We start from the raw sequence: 19,262 nt of genomic DNA on the forward strand, positions 1-19,262 counted from the left end.
GAGCTTTTCTGGTGCGTTCTCAATGGCTATAGAAAGCTGACTTCCAAAGCTTTCCAGCAATGTATAATAGTCCATACTTTGCTTTAGATCAAAAGGCCCAAAACTGGCGTCCAATGCCAGCCTCTTACCCCCTTCCAGGCGTCCAGCGCCCAAGGAGAAGAGACCAGCGTCCAAACGCCCAAAGAGGACCCCCTAGCTAGCGTTCAATGTCCTAGAGGCCTCATAGCACATGGATCTCATCAAAGCTTAGCCCAAACACTCACCAAGTGGGCCCCAGAAGTGGATCTTACCACTAAAAAGACTGTTTTACCCTTTACTAGTCATTAGTTTAGTATTTAAGGGATTGAATTTATGTTTTTCGAATATCATCTACCATCACTTTACACCATATTTTTGTTCATCATTGTATTTTCTATTAGTATGAGTTTCTAAACCTCCTAGGTTGAGGGGTGGAGCCTTGCTGAGTTATATGAATCAATAAAAAGTATTATTGTTTCTTTCCGATCCATATTTGATTCAATTCTAAGATGTATATTCATTCTTCAATATGGTGAATGGGATGATCTGTGACAATCAGCTCCGTTCATCATACCAAGGCCGCGTGTCTGACAACCACCCGTGTCTTCTTGGGTTCGTGTGAATACGTGGCTAGAAAGCACGAACCGCCAGCTTGATTATACATCTCTCAGACGGCTAATCCACGACTTCGTTGGGGACTTCTCGAGGCACCAGTTTAGCCAATTTACGGGGAGATTAGGGTCTCTGTGGTAGAGTCTAGAACCCGGAGGAACAGCATTCTCTGATTCGGAAGATTCGACCCTATCTATGGCATTTTGTGTAGGATCACTAAGAGAATGAACTGCTAGAGCTTCACCCTTGTTTAGATTGGATGACTGCGGCCATATAGCTTTTGATCTGAAGCAGAGGAGATTAATGACCGCGGCCATACGGCGTTGATCACATACAGCCTGCCATAGAAGAAATCATTCACAAGCAAAGGAGACAGTAGTACCATAGTTAATTCAGAAAGACAAAGCAACTCCAATCCTTAACTATCTTCTTAATACTGATTCCATTCAAATTCACAAAGTATTTTATACACTTTTTATTCCTTTTATGGTTTTAACCAAATTCAAACCAACAACTTCTTGATTTCACCTGACTAAGCCCTGCAAGATAACCATAGTTTGCTTCAAACCACATTCCTCGTGGGATCGACCCTGACTCGCTCAGGTATTACTCAGACGGTCTAGTGCACTTGCTGGTACAACTGTACGATGTGTGGGGATTCGTGCACCACCCGCACATTGGGGAAGATCGAAAAATAAGGCTTTGTCTTGAATCAAGGAAAATGTGATGGAAAAAATAGAGGGTTGGAAGGAGAAACTTCTAAACATGGCAGGAAAGGAAACACTTATTAAAGTTGTGGTTCAGGCCATCCCAGCTTATTCAATGAATATTATTAAGTTTTTGAAGTATTTTTGTAGAAGGCTAAGTTCTAGAGTTGCAAGGTTTTGGTGGGCTGCTTTTGGGAAGGAAAGGGGGATACATTAGAAGATTTGGAGAAAAATCACAAGGAGTAAAAGGGAAGGGGGTCTAGGATTCAAGGATTTTGAAATATGGGCAAGGGTCCTTATTTTCCCAATTGTGACTCTTGGAAAGCAAAAGATCAACAAAAGGCATCCTGGGTTTAGAGGAGTCCGCTACAAAATTGGCTTCTTAGAGTAGGGCAAAATGGTGTATTGGATGTGGAAAGAAAATCTATGTCTAGTGAGATAATTGGACTGCAGGAATGGGAAAAAACTAAGGCCAAGAAGGCACATCAGTTTTGAAGGTGAAAGAATTACTATTGAAGGAGTGGGCTGGAATTATCCTAAAGTGCAATCAATTTTTTCAAAGGACATTGTGAAAGAATTTTACAGACCCAGTAAGTCTCAAAAATAAGAAGGATTCAATTTTTCAGCCTTTAAGGAACGATGGAATATATTCAGTCAAATCAGGTTATCAAGCAGCTAAGATGCTAATAGAAAATCAAAATGTAGAAAATGCAACCACAAGTACTAATGATAGAGAAGTATGGAGGGAGATTTGGAGTATGAAAGTACCACCAAAAGTTAGGATGCTTTTGTGGAGATCTATTCATGACATAATTCCCATGAATGCAAACCTATTCAAGAAAAAGATTATCAAGAATCCTAAGTGTAGGTTGTGCATGAAGGAGGTAGAAACTACAGAGCATGCAATTCTACTCTGTCTATGGATGAGAGTGACATGATTTAGGGCTCAGTGTCAATGCATCCAAACACCCAAATCGGTAAACACATTTGGTATATGGCTGATGGACAACATAAGGAAGATCAAATTGGTGGGTGGAGAAAGTAGAGAGGACATGATAAGCAGAATCGACTGGCTAGCATGGGAGATTTGAAAAGCTAAGAATTGTGAATCCAAAAATAGTGATAACTAAGGCTGCTATTACGGAAAGGGAATTCATAGACTCAACAGAACAACAAGCACCAAAAGCAAAAAAGAGCATAAGACAAAAGAAGCACCTGATAAGATGGAGACCTCCTCCGAACAATTGATTGAAAATGAATGTTGACGCGGCGTTCAAAAACAAAGAAGGGGCTGCTGCAATGGTAACTAGAGACAACACAGGAAAGCTATTGTTAGAAAATGCTGTAAAATTCATAGCAGTTTCAAGTCAAGCAGCAGAAGCATATGCCATCGAACAAACATTAATCACAACCAAAAATTTGGGGATGGAAAATGTCTTGGTGGAATTAGACTCTCTGCCTCTCTTACAGGCGATTAAGTCCAAAAGTTCTATTGGTGAAGTGGATGCAATACAACAAGATATTTGGCATTTACTAGATAGTGTTCCTGGTAGCAGTCTGATGTGGTTGCCGAGAGAAGGAAATGTTCTGGCTCATAAGGTGCCGAGACTGAAGATGGCAGATGATCTTCACTAGAATTGGTGAACACACCCTCCAAGAAGCATTGAGACAATCATCAAAAAGGAAGCTAGGTGGGTGCGGAAAGTGTAACGATCGTAGATCATACTAGGAGTGGGTTACAAACAGAAGCGAAACAGTAAGTCATTGCAGTTTGAAGTGGTATCCCATCTAGCCAGATCACTTGTGATCTGAGATAGAGTCCGTGTTTCAACCTGAATCGTATAGTTTCTAGGTTTTGGTCACAACCGGCCTTTGTCGTATGACCTTTGTTGATTGGTTGAAGGCGAAACTGGAGAAGAATCTCGGTTCTACTAAAGGTGTTGTAGTCTTTTCATCAGGCAAAGAAATATATTTATTTGATATTGGCGAGAGAAGCAACTTTCAGTGGGATAGAACGCGACAATTCTTATCGGCGCATCTTATACGTCCACGACATTCCCAATAGCGAGGAAGAAGGCAATCACATATCTCCCGAGCAACTAATTCGATGATAATGGAGGTAAGGAAACAACAACCTCTGATCTTGCGGATGCCCGTAAAGGTTTTGAAGGAGCTGAACCATATGCCAATCGTGCAATCGGATGAATTAATCTTGATTCTGACAAGGCGAGAAGGAGCATCTTCTTCGAAAGAGTTGGTATGTTTTTGAAGGTCCGCCGAGGATAAAGAGTGCAAGCTTGATATGTCGCAATGTAGCAGAGGCTGAATTGCAGATAGATGAATGAGGTTGGTATGATGTGCTGTTCTTTGGTTTGGGTCTCATTTGGTCTTAATCCCTGACCAAACAAAAAATTTTAACAAAAGCGATTATTTATATCAGTGACATTAAATGATCAATAGTTTTAATCAACGTAAAAAAAATTAATCAAGCATGTTCATACGCAATCTTAAAATCACACTTATCTATCTTGACCGTCATAAGTTAATTAAGTTGAATATAAGAGAAATACGAGTAATTAATGTGTTATAAATTATCTGATTGTGACAATGTATGCTACGATTATTTCAACTCATATATGCAAATTAATTACGTATGCTGAAAGTCACTGTTGGATGTGATATATAGCACCGAGATAGTGGAAGGAAGAAATGATTTTTATGCACATGGAAATATGATGACATGCAATGAATGATAGTGATGAAATTGGTCGGTAAGAGCTGAATAAGACATAAATCAAAGTTGGCTTTAATTTTGCAAGGAACTTATTCTGTTATTCACATCTCATGATTGCGAATTATTATATGAGAGAACAAAATGTCGGTAATTATTGTTGTTCACTTGGCGGTTTATCTGATCATTTCTCATACTTGTCTTCTTTAATTTTCATTTCTTTGACTAATGTTTTTGAATTTAAATCTTTTAAATTTTAAATTTTATTTTATAAAATAAAATATATTTTTTTATTATTTATTTTATAAATAAAACTAAAAAAAATATAAAAAAAATTATTTAAAAATAAAAAATTATATTTTATCATCTAAAATAAAAATTTAAAATTTAAAAAATTCAAATCTAATATTTTTTTCTCCCCTTTTTAATGTTTATTACCAGTTGAATATCATTTAATTAAGGTGCAACTACATGGCCAACTTTTAATTTCTATGGCGGCAACCGACTATCTTCCCCTCCCCAATTTAGTATAATACTTTTCAATTTTCAATAAAATAACAATATTTCTCAACTATATTTTTATATTAAATTTATAAAAACCGGTTCGAATCAATCAAACTGTGGGTCGATGATGACAAATACGATTCTATTCAACATGGTTAATAGTTAAATTTATTTTTAAAAGATTATTTATTTTTAAAATTAGTCTTTAAATAATTTTTTAGTTATATTAGTTTTTAAAAAATAAAATATAAATTAAATTGATCATTCTGTTATTTAGATGATGATGTATCACGTTAAGTACCTCATAACACTAGATAATTGGTTGATGTATCTAGTCAGTGACACATGAGGTGTCACTTGATATTTAAAAAAATTATTTATAATCAAAATAGTTTCTAAAAATTCAAACGTAAGTCATTTTTATCTTTAAAATTTTAAAAATTAATCAAATTAATTATTATATAATTTTTTTCATAATATTAAATTTAAAATAGGTTTAAAAATAATATTAAAATTAGTACTATCAAAAAATATTTTAAATTTAATATTATGAAAAAAATAAAAAAAAATTATATAAGGACTAATTTGATTAATTTTTAAAATTTTAGGGATGAAAATGACTTATATCTAAACTTTCAAGGACTATTTCCATTATAAATAACTTTTTTATATGTCAAGTGACATGTGGCGTGCTAGGTGTCACTGACTTGATACGTCAATCAATCATCTAATAACACATGCCACTTAACATGGTACGTCATCATACCAAGTGGCACTTAACGTAATACGTCAACATCTAACTAACAAAGGGAGTAATTTGACTTATGTTTTATCTTTTAAGGACTAATATAATTAAAAAAATCATTTGAAAACTGTACAAGATGTCTCTGGTACGGGTTGAGAGATGGATCGGGAACTTGCGGGTTGAGGCAGATGCCGGATCACTTGACTGGAGCAATGGGGGGAGGTACCTGCAAAGACACTCCGACGCTCAAGTCAGAATGGATCTAAGAGGTATCAAGTGTGAGGAATTGATGATTACCTGGAGGGGCTTGGGTTCCTTATTTATAGGTGGTGATGAGTATCTTATCTTATCTTATCTGGTTAAGATAAGATGGACGACTGAATTCGAAAGTTGGTTAGGAGCTCTTTGGAAGGCCGGTTTTTAGGCCTTTTGAGCGAGGTGTGGGTCGGACCCGGGTAGCCGGGGTCGGGTGCAGTCCCGGGTCCGGGATCTGTGGTTCAGATCCGTAACAAAAACTAATTTAAAAAATAGGTAATTTTTCAGAGACGAATTTGGCTATTAATCCATAATAAAAGAAGAGGAGTGCTAGAGGACCAGCAATTTTTGTGTTTTGTAACCATCAATTGGTCATCAATAGTCTTTTTAATAGTGTGAGATTACATCCAATGGTGAGAAATCACTCACTTTTCTTTTGATGGTTAAATGCTGGCCACAAAACACAAAAATTACTGGTCCTAGACTTTTCCATAAAAGAATCGTATAAAAATCGAAAAATCGACTAAAAATCATCAATCGAAGTGAATAAAAAATCGGCCAATTTTTAAATTAGCATAGAAAAGGAGAAGCGGTGCGGCAACGCAGAACCAGAACGCCGGGAATAGGCATAGACTATCATGAATACTACATGCACATAAAAAGGTGATTATTTAATTTATTCAGTTCCAACTTTTTATTGGCTATATCAATTGTCACGCGAATATGCAATATACATATCTCTATCCAAGAGTAATCTAATTAATTAATTAATTGCATAATCGTTTAAGCAAAAAAGACAATTATTTTCTTTTAAATTAGAAGTGAGATTTAAATTTAAATTTGAGATTTTTATTTGAAAAAAAAAAATTATATTATTTGAGGTCAATTATAATCTTTTATTTATTGGTTTTTTAATCTGAATCAATAATATTTATCACCGTGTTTAGAATCAACCTCATCGTGTTAGTATGCATAAAAAAAGTTGTTTTCAATTTCTAATTTTTTTTAGTTTTCACAAAATCAAACAAATCTTGGATTGTTCGTTGACTTAGGCTAACTAGGGACAACGCCAAAAGAACGGACTGGGAATAGGAGAACAGCCCCTGCCCTATTTCTCTGTTGTGTGTATCCATTTATAATTTCTCTCAGATTAAAAAATTAATATATATTATATTTTATAAGTGATAAAAAAAATTTTGTATTTAACAAATAACTTATCTATTTGATTTGAATTGTTATGACAATATTTAAAAAAATATTTAAAAGGTACAAAAAAATTTGGAATAAAAATTGATTTTTAGATTTTTTTTTATTTTTCAAAAAAACATGATCATTGACAATAAAAAAATAAAAAAAATCGCTTGACATAAAATTATCAAAATTTAAATATGAAAAGATCTTATTTTTTTAATAATGCTATAAAAAATTACATCAAAAATTGATATCGAAAGTCATTTTTTAGAATTTATATTTAACATATAATTTTTTTGGTCTCATTTTTAAATATATTGGAGACTTATTTCTTATTATTATTTGTTAGAGTTATTTTTGTCAGTAATATAAATTCTCAGGTACTTTTTTAATAATTTATTCATGTAGATATTAATTTGTAATTCTTTCCAACAAAAACAAAAGAAAAGAAAGATAAGAAAGTGAAAGGAAAAAAAAAAGATAACCAATTAATTGGTTGAAGATATGCCTAATCTAATGAGATGATGAAGATCATTCATGGCTATATCTATTCACATATTGTTTCGTGTTTAATGCTGCAATTTTGGCCATAAAACTAGCTGCACAATTAGCTGATTTTTGAATTAAGGTGATATAGGTCTTTTATTTTCAATTCATAATCTCGTAAATCTTAATTACTAAGTTCTATTGCAACAGAAAAGTTCTGCATACAAGCCATTGGGGCTTGTATGCTTTACAAGTTAATTAACGAATAAACCCAAAAAACGTGATGCAATGTCTAGGTTATTCTTCTTCCTCTTCCTTTTCTTCTTCTTCTTCTTTTCTTTCGTTTCTTGCCTTCTCTTTCTCCTTCTTCTTCTTCTTGTTGCACGTTCTTCTTCTTCTTCCTCTTCCTCTTCTTCTTCTTCTTCTTTTCTTTCGTTTCTTGCTTTCTCTTTCTCGTTCTTCTTCTTCTTGCACGTTCTTCTTCCTCTTCCTCTTCTTCTTCTTCTTTTCTTTCGTTTCTTGCCTTCTCTTTCTCCTTCTTCTTCTTCTTACTGCACGTTCTTCTTCCTCTTTCTGTTCTTCTTCTTCATTTACGTGCTTTTCTCTCTGTTTTCTTTCTTCGTTATTCTCGATTTCCATTGTTTTTTGACATCAAGCTTTGAAATCGTTTTTGAAGAAGAAGAAGTAGCAGAAGATGAGGAGGAGAAAGAGAAAGAGTTTTGAAATATGCATAAGGTGTACTTCAACGAATTTTGGGTGTATTTCTTAAATCCTTTGGGTGTATTTTTGTAATCCTTTGGGTGTATTTCTGTAATCCTTTGGGTGTATTTCTATAATCGTTTGGGTGAATTCCTGTAACTGTTTGGGTGTATTTCTGTAATTCTTTGGGTGTATTTCTGTAATCGTTGGGGTGTATTTCTGTAATCGTTTGGGTGTATTTCTGAAGTTCCATTATCTTCAAATTTGGAAAGAAAATTGTTTTCATGGAAGAAGAAGAGTCATTCATAATGCATGGTGAGTAGCGCGTTTTGGAAACAGGAAGTTGTTGAATAACGTGCGTTTTATTTACTCTTGAATGTGGAAGTGTGTAATGCGTTAATTAAATGTAATGCGTGTGTTTTATTGGACTTGTAAAACTTGTAAGCCAAAAAGACTTGTATGTGTAGCAGGCCTTCTATTGCAATATAGTTTCATCAAGATTTTTTCTACGCATCATTAAAAAAATATTTAAATAATCTGTTTCATAACTAACATCTCGAAAACTACATTTTCAAACAAGAACTAACCCCTCTAAATAATATGAAGCTTAGCATAGAGCACACTGACATTTTCTATTAATTCAGTACATTCTTTAACACGTAACCATCTATTTGAATTTCTAATAATGCACCCAAAACTAGTAGAACCATTAAACATACTTTGACAGTATTACAATTTAATTTTTACCAAATTCGAACAAGAAGGACCTAGAAAAGACAAAGGGAAGGAATGGGAGTAAAGATCGATGCATAGGAAAAATATATGAAGCTTTCTAGCTGAGTTTCTATTCTACTAACCACTCTGCCAACACTCCAGGCATCCTTAAGATTAAATAAGTCATTATTTTTATCCCTCCATATCCATCAAATGGTAGGATGAAAAAAAAAATATTCTTTTGCTTCAAATTTCTACAAAGACAAAGTTTTAAGTTTGGTTGGTAGAGTACATATGTAAAAGATACCAAATCTCTCTAGCTTTTGGACAATCTTTGAGACATTGTAAACCTGATTCAAGGGGTTGCTAACATTTGTGACAAAGGTTGACTGAGCTAACCTACAATGAGTTCTGAATTCCATTGTAAGAGTTCCATTATGAAGATAAAGCCAAATACAAACCTTATACTTCTTTGAGACATGAAGCTGTCAAATCTAAGACCATTTATCCTAATCATCCCAACTGAATTCTCTATTAAAAAGTCAATTATAACCACTATTAGTAGAGTAAAAATAAGAAGACGCTCTGCAGATCTATCATCGGTCCTCCTTAGCTTGAGAATCAAGATTATAACCCTCCAAACACTGTTTATTATTCCCTGGAATAATAGAGCAAACATTATTATGATATATTGTTTCAGTGGAAATGTGTATTTATATGCTTATATAGTTAAGACAAATTTATGAATATAAGTATATCTACAAAAATAAAGTATTCAATTTATTTTCAATCGAACTCATGATCTTATAAAGTTTATTAAAGTTGGACTAGTTAAAAATAGGCATGCATGAGATCATTTTTGTATGTACTTTCTAAATTTTCTCATCTAAATTTGATCTATGTCGTTGAGTATATTAGTATGATGATCATTATTGTTTCGTCGCGATACTAGTGTGATAAAAGCTGCGATATTTCCATAAATGATATATGAGATAGACCAGATTATTAAAATAATCAAGAAAATAGCATTTAGATGTTGCATAAAGTTTATTAGATATGATTATCTCAAAAAAATATATGTATAGCCCAAGTGGGAGATTGTTAAAAAATTATTAATTTCCTAATCTATTTATGGAAATACATATATTAATTATAATCGCAAATTAAACTATTTTATATTAATTGAGTTATATAACGGTGATTTCATTTATTATAATAAATGATGAATTGAATAAGCCATTATTACTTTTGATTTCAATTTAAATAAGAATAAAGCCAGAGATACTATTTTATTTAGACTTTAGAGTTTAATAGGTGTCACACTCAAATATAAATAGTGATTCGAGATTTTGGTCCCCAATATATCAGAGCCGCCTCCGTAGCCCTTTTTCATCAAAGGAGTTGTGATTCAACCTATTAGCGATATAAAAGACTTTGGTTAAAGAAGATCAAACACTACTAGAAATAAGGTTTTTTCAGACGAAAATTTCAAACGAATTTTAATCCGTCTGAATGACTTTTTCATTTCGGACAAATTTGAGACAAATGTTGAACAATTTTTAGTGGAGACATTGGAATAATATATTCTATCCTAAATTTGTCTAAATTTTGTCCCAAATTTTGGCGCCAAATTTTTTTTAGATAGCGCCAAAATTTTCATACAGATTAGCAACAAATTTTGGACAAAAACTATAATTCGTCCGTATTCCATCTGAATATGCGCAATAACTTCAGACGGATTTGGGACGCATTTTGAAAAATATTAATTCTATTCCAAATTTGTCTATAATTAGTCTTAAATGCTTTTACTATAACTAACCCTTCGAAGTAGACAAAATTTTTTTCCACAAATTTGAAATACAAATAAATACATTTCTTAGTGGACTTTTTCATACTATTCATTTTGATCTTCATTCTCATTGTTCTCGTCGTCGTCGTCCTCGTCTTCGTTCTCATCCTCATCCATGTCTTCATCCTCATCCCCAAGTAGCTCATCATCATCATCATCATCATCATCATCATCATCATCATCATCATCATCATCATTATCTTCTTCTTCTTCTTCTTCTTCTTCTTCTTCTTCTTCATATCTTGTACTATTGGTATCCAGTAAATCAACAATAATGTCAATATCATTTGAGATATGATTGTTAGATTGATTTGTGCCATCTTCTTGATATGCAAAATCCTCCGTTGTTTCAATCTCAATCTCACCTCTTGCTTTAGTCTTGAATACAAACCACCATTCTGCTTTTTCTCTAGTGTTGCTCATTGGATGAGGTGCAAAATATACTTGAATTGCTTTATGTGCAATGATAAACGGATCATATTTAACATATCGTCGATTCTTTCGAATCTGTATGATTCCATACTCTTTGTTTACTTTTGTTCCTTTGCCGATCGTGGGATCAAACCATTCACATTTAAATAGTACAACTCTTTTTAGTGGTAGCCCAGTATACTCAACTTGAATAATTTCATCAAACTGGCCATAGAAATCATTTTCATATTCACCATAACCTGTGCCTTTGACACATATTCCATAATTCTAAGTTGACTTTCCACTCGAGTGAGATCTTGTGTGAAACTTGAAGCCATTGACTTTGTAGATAGGCCAACATTTAACAATTCTCAAAGGACCCCATGCCAAAGAATGAATATTCGAATCTGTCACATTATTTAAAGGATCATGAACCTGTATTAAATAAGAACCTGTATTAAATAAGAACCAATAAGTTAGAATATAATATGTCATCTACCAAAAAATGTGTGTACAATAAGATTATCAAATCATGTTGACTTACATAATTTTTAAACCATTCTGCAAAATCCGCTTCAATAAATTGATCAACTTGTTCATCACTTAAAGTAATATGATCTTGGAGTATGAAGTCCACAAAGATCCTATAGTACATAAATTTCAAATAAATTAAAATTATTAATATCAGAAAATATTATTAATAGTAAGAATATATATAGGAAGATAAATACTCACTCAATATATGACTTAATTTCATCACAGTTTATTAGTATATGATTCATGGCTGCACTGAATTCTTTGTCATCTAAATAACGAGTTTTGCATTCACCAGCCAAATAACCAGGCAAATTAAAAATAGACAAATTTTGCTCAATTGAATCATCACTTTTATCATTTTGCTTTGCGTCGATGCTAGTTTGGTTAAAATAGTACTCACAAAAGTGAGAAATCTCCTCAATTAGGTATGATTCAACGATAGATCCTTCAACATGTGCTTTGTTCTTGACCTTTTTCTTAAGATGATGGAGAAATCTGTCATAAAAAATTTATAACAAAAATCAAATAACAAACAATTGACTTAATAAAACAATAAAAAAAATTTCTTGAATAAATATAGAGGTGTGACTAAGGTACCTCTCAAAAGGATACATCCATCTATATTGCACAGGACCACCGAGCAATGCTTCGAATGGCAAATGAATAGGTAGATGTTCCATTGAGTCAAAAAATCCAGGAGGAAAAATACGTTCTAGCTTGCATAGCACAATTGAAATATTTTCTTCTAGCTTATTTAGAACATCTTCTCGTAACGATGTTGAGCACAAATCTCAAAAGAATTGACTTGACTCTGTTATTGGCTTCCATATCTGCTCTGGCAATGAACTAAAAGCGATTGGGAGTAAACGTTCCATAAATATATGACAATCATGACTTTTCATTCCATATAACTTGCCCTCTTTCATGTCAACACATCTCCCTAAATTTGAAACATATCCATCAGGCATCCTTAACTCTTTCACCCATTCACATATTGTCCTCTTTTGCTGGAGGGTAAATGTGTAGTTTGCTTTGGGTTTTATAATTTTACCTCCACTTTGTATTGGTAGTTCTAAACTTTTTCGCTTGCAGTATAATGACAGATCCATTCTAGCCTTTGCATTATCTTTAGTCTTCTCTTTAATGTCCATGACAGTATTGAATATATTATCAAATACATTCTTCTCAATATGCATTACATCAAGGTTATGACGGATTAAATTATGACGCCAATAAGGCAAATCCCAAAATATGCTTCTTTTGGTCCAATTATGCATACTTCCATATCCTTCTATCTCAAGTTGCTCAACATCACTTATCATAATTCTAAACTATATCCCATATTTGCTCTCCAGTCAATCTTGGCGGAGGTTCTGATCTTTCAATTCTATTCTTATAGAATGCATCCTTGTTTCTTCTAAACATGTGATTATCTGGCAAGAATTGTCTGTGGCAATCAAACCATGATGGCTTTCCCCCATTTTTTAATTGGAATGCGTTTGTTCGTTTCATACAGTATGGGCATGCTAGCCTGCCTGCTGTCATCTATCCAGATAACATTTCATATGTAGGAAAATCATTAATAGTCCACAACAATGCAGCTCGCATTACAAAATTTGACTTGGAATGAATATCATAAGTTAAAACGCCATCTTCCCATAGTAGTTTTAGCTCATCAATCAAGGGCTGCAAGTATACATCAATCCTAGTTTTGGGATTACAAGGACCAGGGATAATCATGGATAAAAACATGTAAGGAGTTTTCATGCACATAGAAGGAGGCAGGTTATAAGGAGTGACAATTATTGGCCAACATGAATATTGTTTACCAGATTGACCAAAAGAGGTGAATCCATCAGCACATAATCCTAGTCTGACATTGCGTGGTTCTTGCGAAAATTGTGGATATTCCCTTTAGCTTTTATACTCAACATTTTAACTGCCATTGATAATTCTGAATGATCAATACATCCCTCAAATAATGGGCGCTGAGCAGACTGTAATAAATCATAAAATTTTTTAGCTTCTGCATTCGGAGGCTTCTCCATGTGTTCTTCAAATTGACTCATCAATTCTGATCCAGCAGCATCAACCACCATAGATTCATACGAATTTCTTATTGGCACATTAGCATGCGGAGAAGAACATGTACCTTTTTGATTATCATGATCTACATTCAAATGCAAAGGACTCTCTCCATGTGAATCCCAACACCAGTATCTTGGCATGAAACCATATTTATATAAATCTAGTGAAACCTCATCCGGAGTTGAGAAAATCTTATTTTTATGTTTGTTGCAAGGACATCTAAGTACATCACCGTCGAGTACAAATTGAGGTTGTTTTCTAACTGTATCAATAAAATGTCGAACACCATTAATAAATTCCTGTCGTAATCCTCCTCGGTTTGGCAAATTTCTATTGTACATCCACTTTCGTTGTTCTGGAATTTCCATATCTACATATAAAGTATATTAAAAATTAGATTAATTAAATTATATTTTTATGAGATAACCAACTATGAGTATAATTAATTTCATGTTACAAAATTATAATATTATATTTTGATAAATATACATCAGTGAACATAAAAAAATTCTAAAAAAACTATCTATACTATGAACAAGAAAAATTAATTAAAAATTGATAAAAAATCAAAACTTAACAAAGAATATTAACAATGATATTATCAAAACTAATTTATAATGTAGTGTTTCGATCCAGCAAATAAATTGATTTTTAACATATAAAAATATTAATTTTAGCCTCTTCAGTCTTTTTCTTCTAACCGTAAAGTAGTGCATAAACCAAGTACTAAAAAAAAGTTGTATTTTTTTAAAACTTAATTATATTTATTTATTTTTCATAAATTTGATATAATTAAAAATGTGACAAAAAATTTATACTAAAATTAGAATAAAAATAAGCTTGCAAAATATATTATCTATTAAAAGACTAATATTTTTCAAATTAAATAGAAGAACTGATAAATTTTGGTATCCTAATAAAATAATTTATACATATAATCTCTCAATTACATTCTCTTTTTATAATCATTTACAAAATAAATATGAAAAATAGTTATTAACTATTTTCAATAAAATAATGACATATAATTAAATATACGTATAGAATTATTGCTATTAACGATGTGCAAATGTTATGTTTTTGGAAAAAAAATCACATAGTGAAAAGAAAGAATATAAAGATATTAACAATGTTTTCTTTCCTTTTTTTCTAAAAAGTTATCTCAATAATATTCTTAATATTAGATTAAATGAAATATGAATAGTTTTTGACGGTGACAAGAAGGCATGATATATACAATTATAGTCTTCACTAACTGCAATTAATTATAATAACAGTGAGCTTGAAAGAGCCGTTAAATGTTTAAGTGTGTGTTTGGATTGTAATTTGTCAAACTGGAATTTGAATAAAAGTAATTTTATAAAATTGATTTTGGGTAAAAGTAAGTTTGTGTCAACATAATTTATAGTTGAAAACTTGCTAGTTACTACACTTAGGGTGTGTTTGGCAACCACGTTAAAAGAAGAAAAGCACGTTATAACTTCTTGAACGTTTCCATTTTTGGTTTGACTAATTTTTCTATCTATAAACGTAGAAGTAATTTTGGTTACAAAACCACATTTAGAAGAAGCAAGAATTTCTAACTTCTGCGTTGCACTAATTGGCTTTTAACCATTAACATTTAACCTTTATTTTTCTTTTATCAAATTTATCTTTTATACATATTCTAAAAATTGAAGTTAAAATATTAAAAATATACTATATAAAAACATATAAAAAATATAAAAAAAATTAGATATATATAAAAAAATAACATTATAATTTAATGTCATGTCTTTTTTAGTAATTATCTATCTAAAAATAATTTTAACTAATATTATCCAAACAATATTTATTTTATCAAAATCAATTTTAGTATAGAGTTGCAAAACATAAATCATGTTAATACAAACTTACTTCTACCCAAAATCAATTTTGTAAAATTACTTTTACTTCAATTTCATGGTTTTTATGTACTTGCGGAAATTAAGTCCAAACTTATTGATAAAGCAGTGCCACTAATTAATTATCCAGCAAATAAATTGGACAACTGAACTATTATTCCGTGTGTTTTAGAATAACCAAATGAATAAAGACATTCCCCTATACGATGACTTTACGTACAAGATAAATTAAACGAAGAATTAATCTTAAAGTAATAATAAAATTTTTAATAATAAAAAATATATACTTTTTTTCAAGAGAACTTTTTAGCACATTAATATAAAATTATAGAAACACTGTAAAAAAATTGGAGAAAAAATTACTTATCTAAAAATCTCTTGTACGGATTGTGAAATGAATTAGAGATTTGTGAGTCGAAACAGTTGTTAGATTGTCTGACTGAATCGATGAGGTAAATATGTACCTAACAAGGATATTCCAGCGCTCAAATTAGAATGGATTTATAAAGTATATGTGTGTAAAATAAAGAATGTAACTGAAGGGTCTCTGGTTTCCGTTTATATAACATTATAATAATTCAAAATTTAAATATTTTAAAATTATTATTAAATATAATTTTTTTAAAATATCTATCTTTTAGATATCAATATTCTATTCTATAACTTATTGAATATATTTTTGTTGTAATTTTATCTTTTTTAATTTAATATTAAAAATTAGATATAATTTTAATTTTAAAAAATTTGCTATACATAATTATTTTAATGCCACTTATTAAATTTTACTTTGGCGCCAAAAATAAAACTTTATCAAAACCGCCTTTTAGTTTAAGGGGATTTAGTTCTTGAGTGCCTTCTCCCTCTACCTAGGTTACCTTGTCAAAAACAAAACCTTTTTTCAGAACTGTCTTTTGGTTTCACAGTTTCCTGGTCAGTTCTTCATCTCCTTCTCCCTCCTTCTGCGTGCTCTGCCTCCGATCTGTGGTTGCCGCTCATGCTTCGCGCTCCTTCTGCGTGCTCTGTCTCTGTCTGTGTGTTGTCGCTCGTGCTCTGCCTCCTGTCTCTGGTCTCAGACATCCACCACTCCAACCTCCAATCTCGCACCTCAGACCACCTCCACCATCGTCAATCGCACTCCCAGGTACCAGCCTTCACTTGCGAACAACCGCTCCGCCTCCTGCATGTGTTCGCCTCTGCCGGTCTAAAAACCTGCGCCCCTGCCAGCCTCAGACATCGCGCCCTCCTCTGTTCATTCTACTCCGTAGGTAGCTTTAACACTTCACAATGCTCTTTTTGTTTTAGGTTTCCTTTCGTTTCAGCTATTCACATCCACCATCTTATTCGTATGATCATTATTGTGGGATTCGCATTATGCGTGGCAATGGCATTAGGTATTTCTAGTTTATGCTGCTTGAACTATTTACTAAGATTGAGATATCATTTTCGGATCTTCACAGTGAGTTGAGGTATCTTTTGTATAAATTTGAATTTGTTCCAGTAATTGAAGTTCAAACCCTTTGTATCATTCATAGGATTTTGAGTAATTCGTTATATTGCTTTGTTTTTATCTAAATTGCATATTCTTAACGAGGACAGTATATATGTAAAAGTGTAGAGAGAAGCATCAGAAAAAAGTAGAGAGAAAGAAAAAAGTATGAGTCAACACACATTTTTTCTTTTTCATTTAGTTATGATGATTGATATGCTTGTTAAGTTTGTTTTTTTAATTTTGTTTGGTTATACTTGTTCCATGGGTGTTGTTACTTGTTAATATGTTAATATTGATGTTTTGGTTGCTTGATCTGATTAGACTGGGTTGCTACCTGAGTGATTCTGATGCTTCAACTGAAGAGTATACCAACTTGCTTTATGGGTAGCTCAGTTTGTAATTGACATGATTAAGTCAAATGTGGAGTGGGTATATGGGATATACATAAAAGCAATTACTATTACTGTTTTTCTAGAGTGCATTCTCCCTTCTAGATTTTCGAGTGATTAAATAATATGAGTGAATATTTTTCATTATATACTTCTGTGATCTATCTATCCATCAAAAAGTTAAAGTTAGAAGTTAAGAATTTAAATTATAATGCATTTCTGTACAAAACATTGAAATAACATTAGTTTAAGTATACAAATTATTTTTGGGGTAATATTTAGGTTAAATATATATAATTTTATAGGGTCTATATTTCATTTTGTTTTAGAAATAACAAATAAGTATTCATAAAGTTCTATACAAAACAAAAGGACTCCAAGTGTTAATGATGACCAATTAACTAAACCTCTTTGCAATCATCACCTGATGCAACATGGCTGTTCTCTCTATTTTTTCACTCTAAGAAATATAGACTATTGAGAATAGAGCAGGTTCTAGTCATTGAAATGCCTAATTTTCTTATAGATAGCAAATTAGATTTCAAACCTTTTCTATCCATGCCCCTCCTCTTTTATAATGAAGTTGCCACTTTTAATTTCTACTAGTTGATTAGTTGCTGGAACACCTTTTGTTGCAAGATACACTAAGTAATGATTATTAAGTATTTGTATTGATTAGCTGGCTCCAACCATACTTCCAAATTAGAAAATTAAAGGCAAAAAATAAAAAATAAAAAAGAAGAAACTGCAAGAAGGCAACCGAGGGTCAATGAGTAATTCTGCCAATGATCCAACTTCAAAGTTGTCGTCCTGTGCTATTTTAAGAGGAGAAAACAGAACAACTGATAATTAAGCTGATTGTTGTTTGTGAAGAATGTGAACCATGCATCTTCTGTCTTTTTTCTTTTGGACTTCTTTTATGTTTTACTTGTGTTATTTGAACTCCTTTTATATATAATATATGCTGCTTGTTGTGCTAACATGAAATAATTATGGACATAAATTGAATGTGCTTCTTTATTGCTAGTACTCTTATTGCAAACACAGCAACGAACATGGTAGAATACATAAATGACACAATTAATATAAAGGCAATCAAACATGGCCATAATAGACTATGCACAAATAAATTAAATTGGTGAGGTTGTGATAGAAAAATTCCACCTATATGTCATCTATTATTATCTATTACATATATATTGAGAAGAGTTATGATTAGAAATAGAACTAATAGAAGGATGAATTAAGATTCTTAAACATAATTCATGTACAAATTTCTTTTATTAAAATGGCTTTTATCATATATAACCTTTTGATTGTATCATTTGTATGGCTTCTTTCTAGGAAAGCAGGAATCAGTAACAAGCTACACGCACATATATTTTGGTGAAGACTACGACATAATCATGCATTCTAATAAAAAAAGGAGTAAAAAGGTATTTATGACTGGAATTTTGTTGCTAAAACACCTAGCGTTTTATTATGTGATTATTTGATGTAATTGACTTTGGTTTTTGACTATGAATTATAATTATCGCTGATATTATTGTGATTATAGTTTAATGGTTGGTTTTACTTTGAGTATGTCTGTGTTGCGATTATTGTTTTGGTTGAATTGAGTGCTTGTAAATGAACCATGTTGCTACCTTGTTAGAATTGGTAACGAAAATCTAGTAGAAAATTATTGTTATAAAAAATATAAAAATTTAATTTTTTAATATATACATATATATTAGTAGTTTAGTACTAAAGTATAGTAGCACTTTATTTTACATCCTCATTGATTATTTTGGCAGCTAAGTATTATTTTACATTGTTATTTTTTTAATTCTTTCGATGATGTACATGTTACTGAAATTTAAATGCAATTTCTTTTGTTGTTTTAGATGTCAGGTTCTAAAAAAAATAAAGAACACTTGTCAATTAAAGTACAAAAATCTGTTAATAAGGAGGT

General features: G+C 31.8%; 1 protein-coding gene and 1 long non-coding RNA gene across 9 annotated transcripts in view; both read right to left on the minus strand.

Moving 5' to 3' along the window:
* LOC110263329 overlaps positions 1–4,163 on the minus strand; it is a 16,841-nt gene extending 12,678 nt beyond the window's left edge. Inside the window, exons 1-3 of one of the 8 annotated variants that reach the window (XR_002348763.1) lie at positions 2,738–4,144; positions 2,553–2,643; positions 275–968 (exon numbers count right to left, since the gene is read on the minus strand). Coding sequence is in view for 2 of the 8 variants with exons in the window: in XM_021104487.1 (XP_020960146.1) it covers positions 675–968; positions 2,553–2,643; positions 2,806–2,867 (447 nt within the window). In the remaining 6 variants the exon portion in view is untranslated. Of the gene's footprint in view, positions 1–274; positions 969–2,552 lie in introns of those variants that run through there. The other 7 variants (XR_002348765.1, XM_021104487.1, XM_021104488.1 and 4 more) reach the window with 7 other exon arrangements.
* On the minus strand, positions 10,724–12,185 carry LOC110263330. The gene is made up of 4 exons (XR_002348768.1): positions 12,057–12,185; positions 11,860–11,954; positions 11,467–11,727; positions 10,724–11,357 (listed from the first exon to the last, which is right to left on the minus strand). It is a non-coding gene; the product is annotated as an uncharacterized LOC110263330 (long non-coding RNA).

The sequence above is a fragment of the Arachis ipaensis genome, chromosome B06, assembly GCF_000816755.2.
Source record: "Arachis ipaensis cultivar K30076 chromosome B06, Araip1.1, whole genome shotgun sequence".
Lineage (NCBI taxonomy): Eukaryota > Viridiplantae > Streptophyta > Magnoliopsida > Fabales > Fabaceae > Arachis > Arachis ipaensis.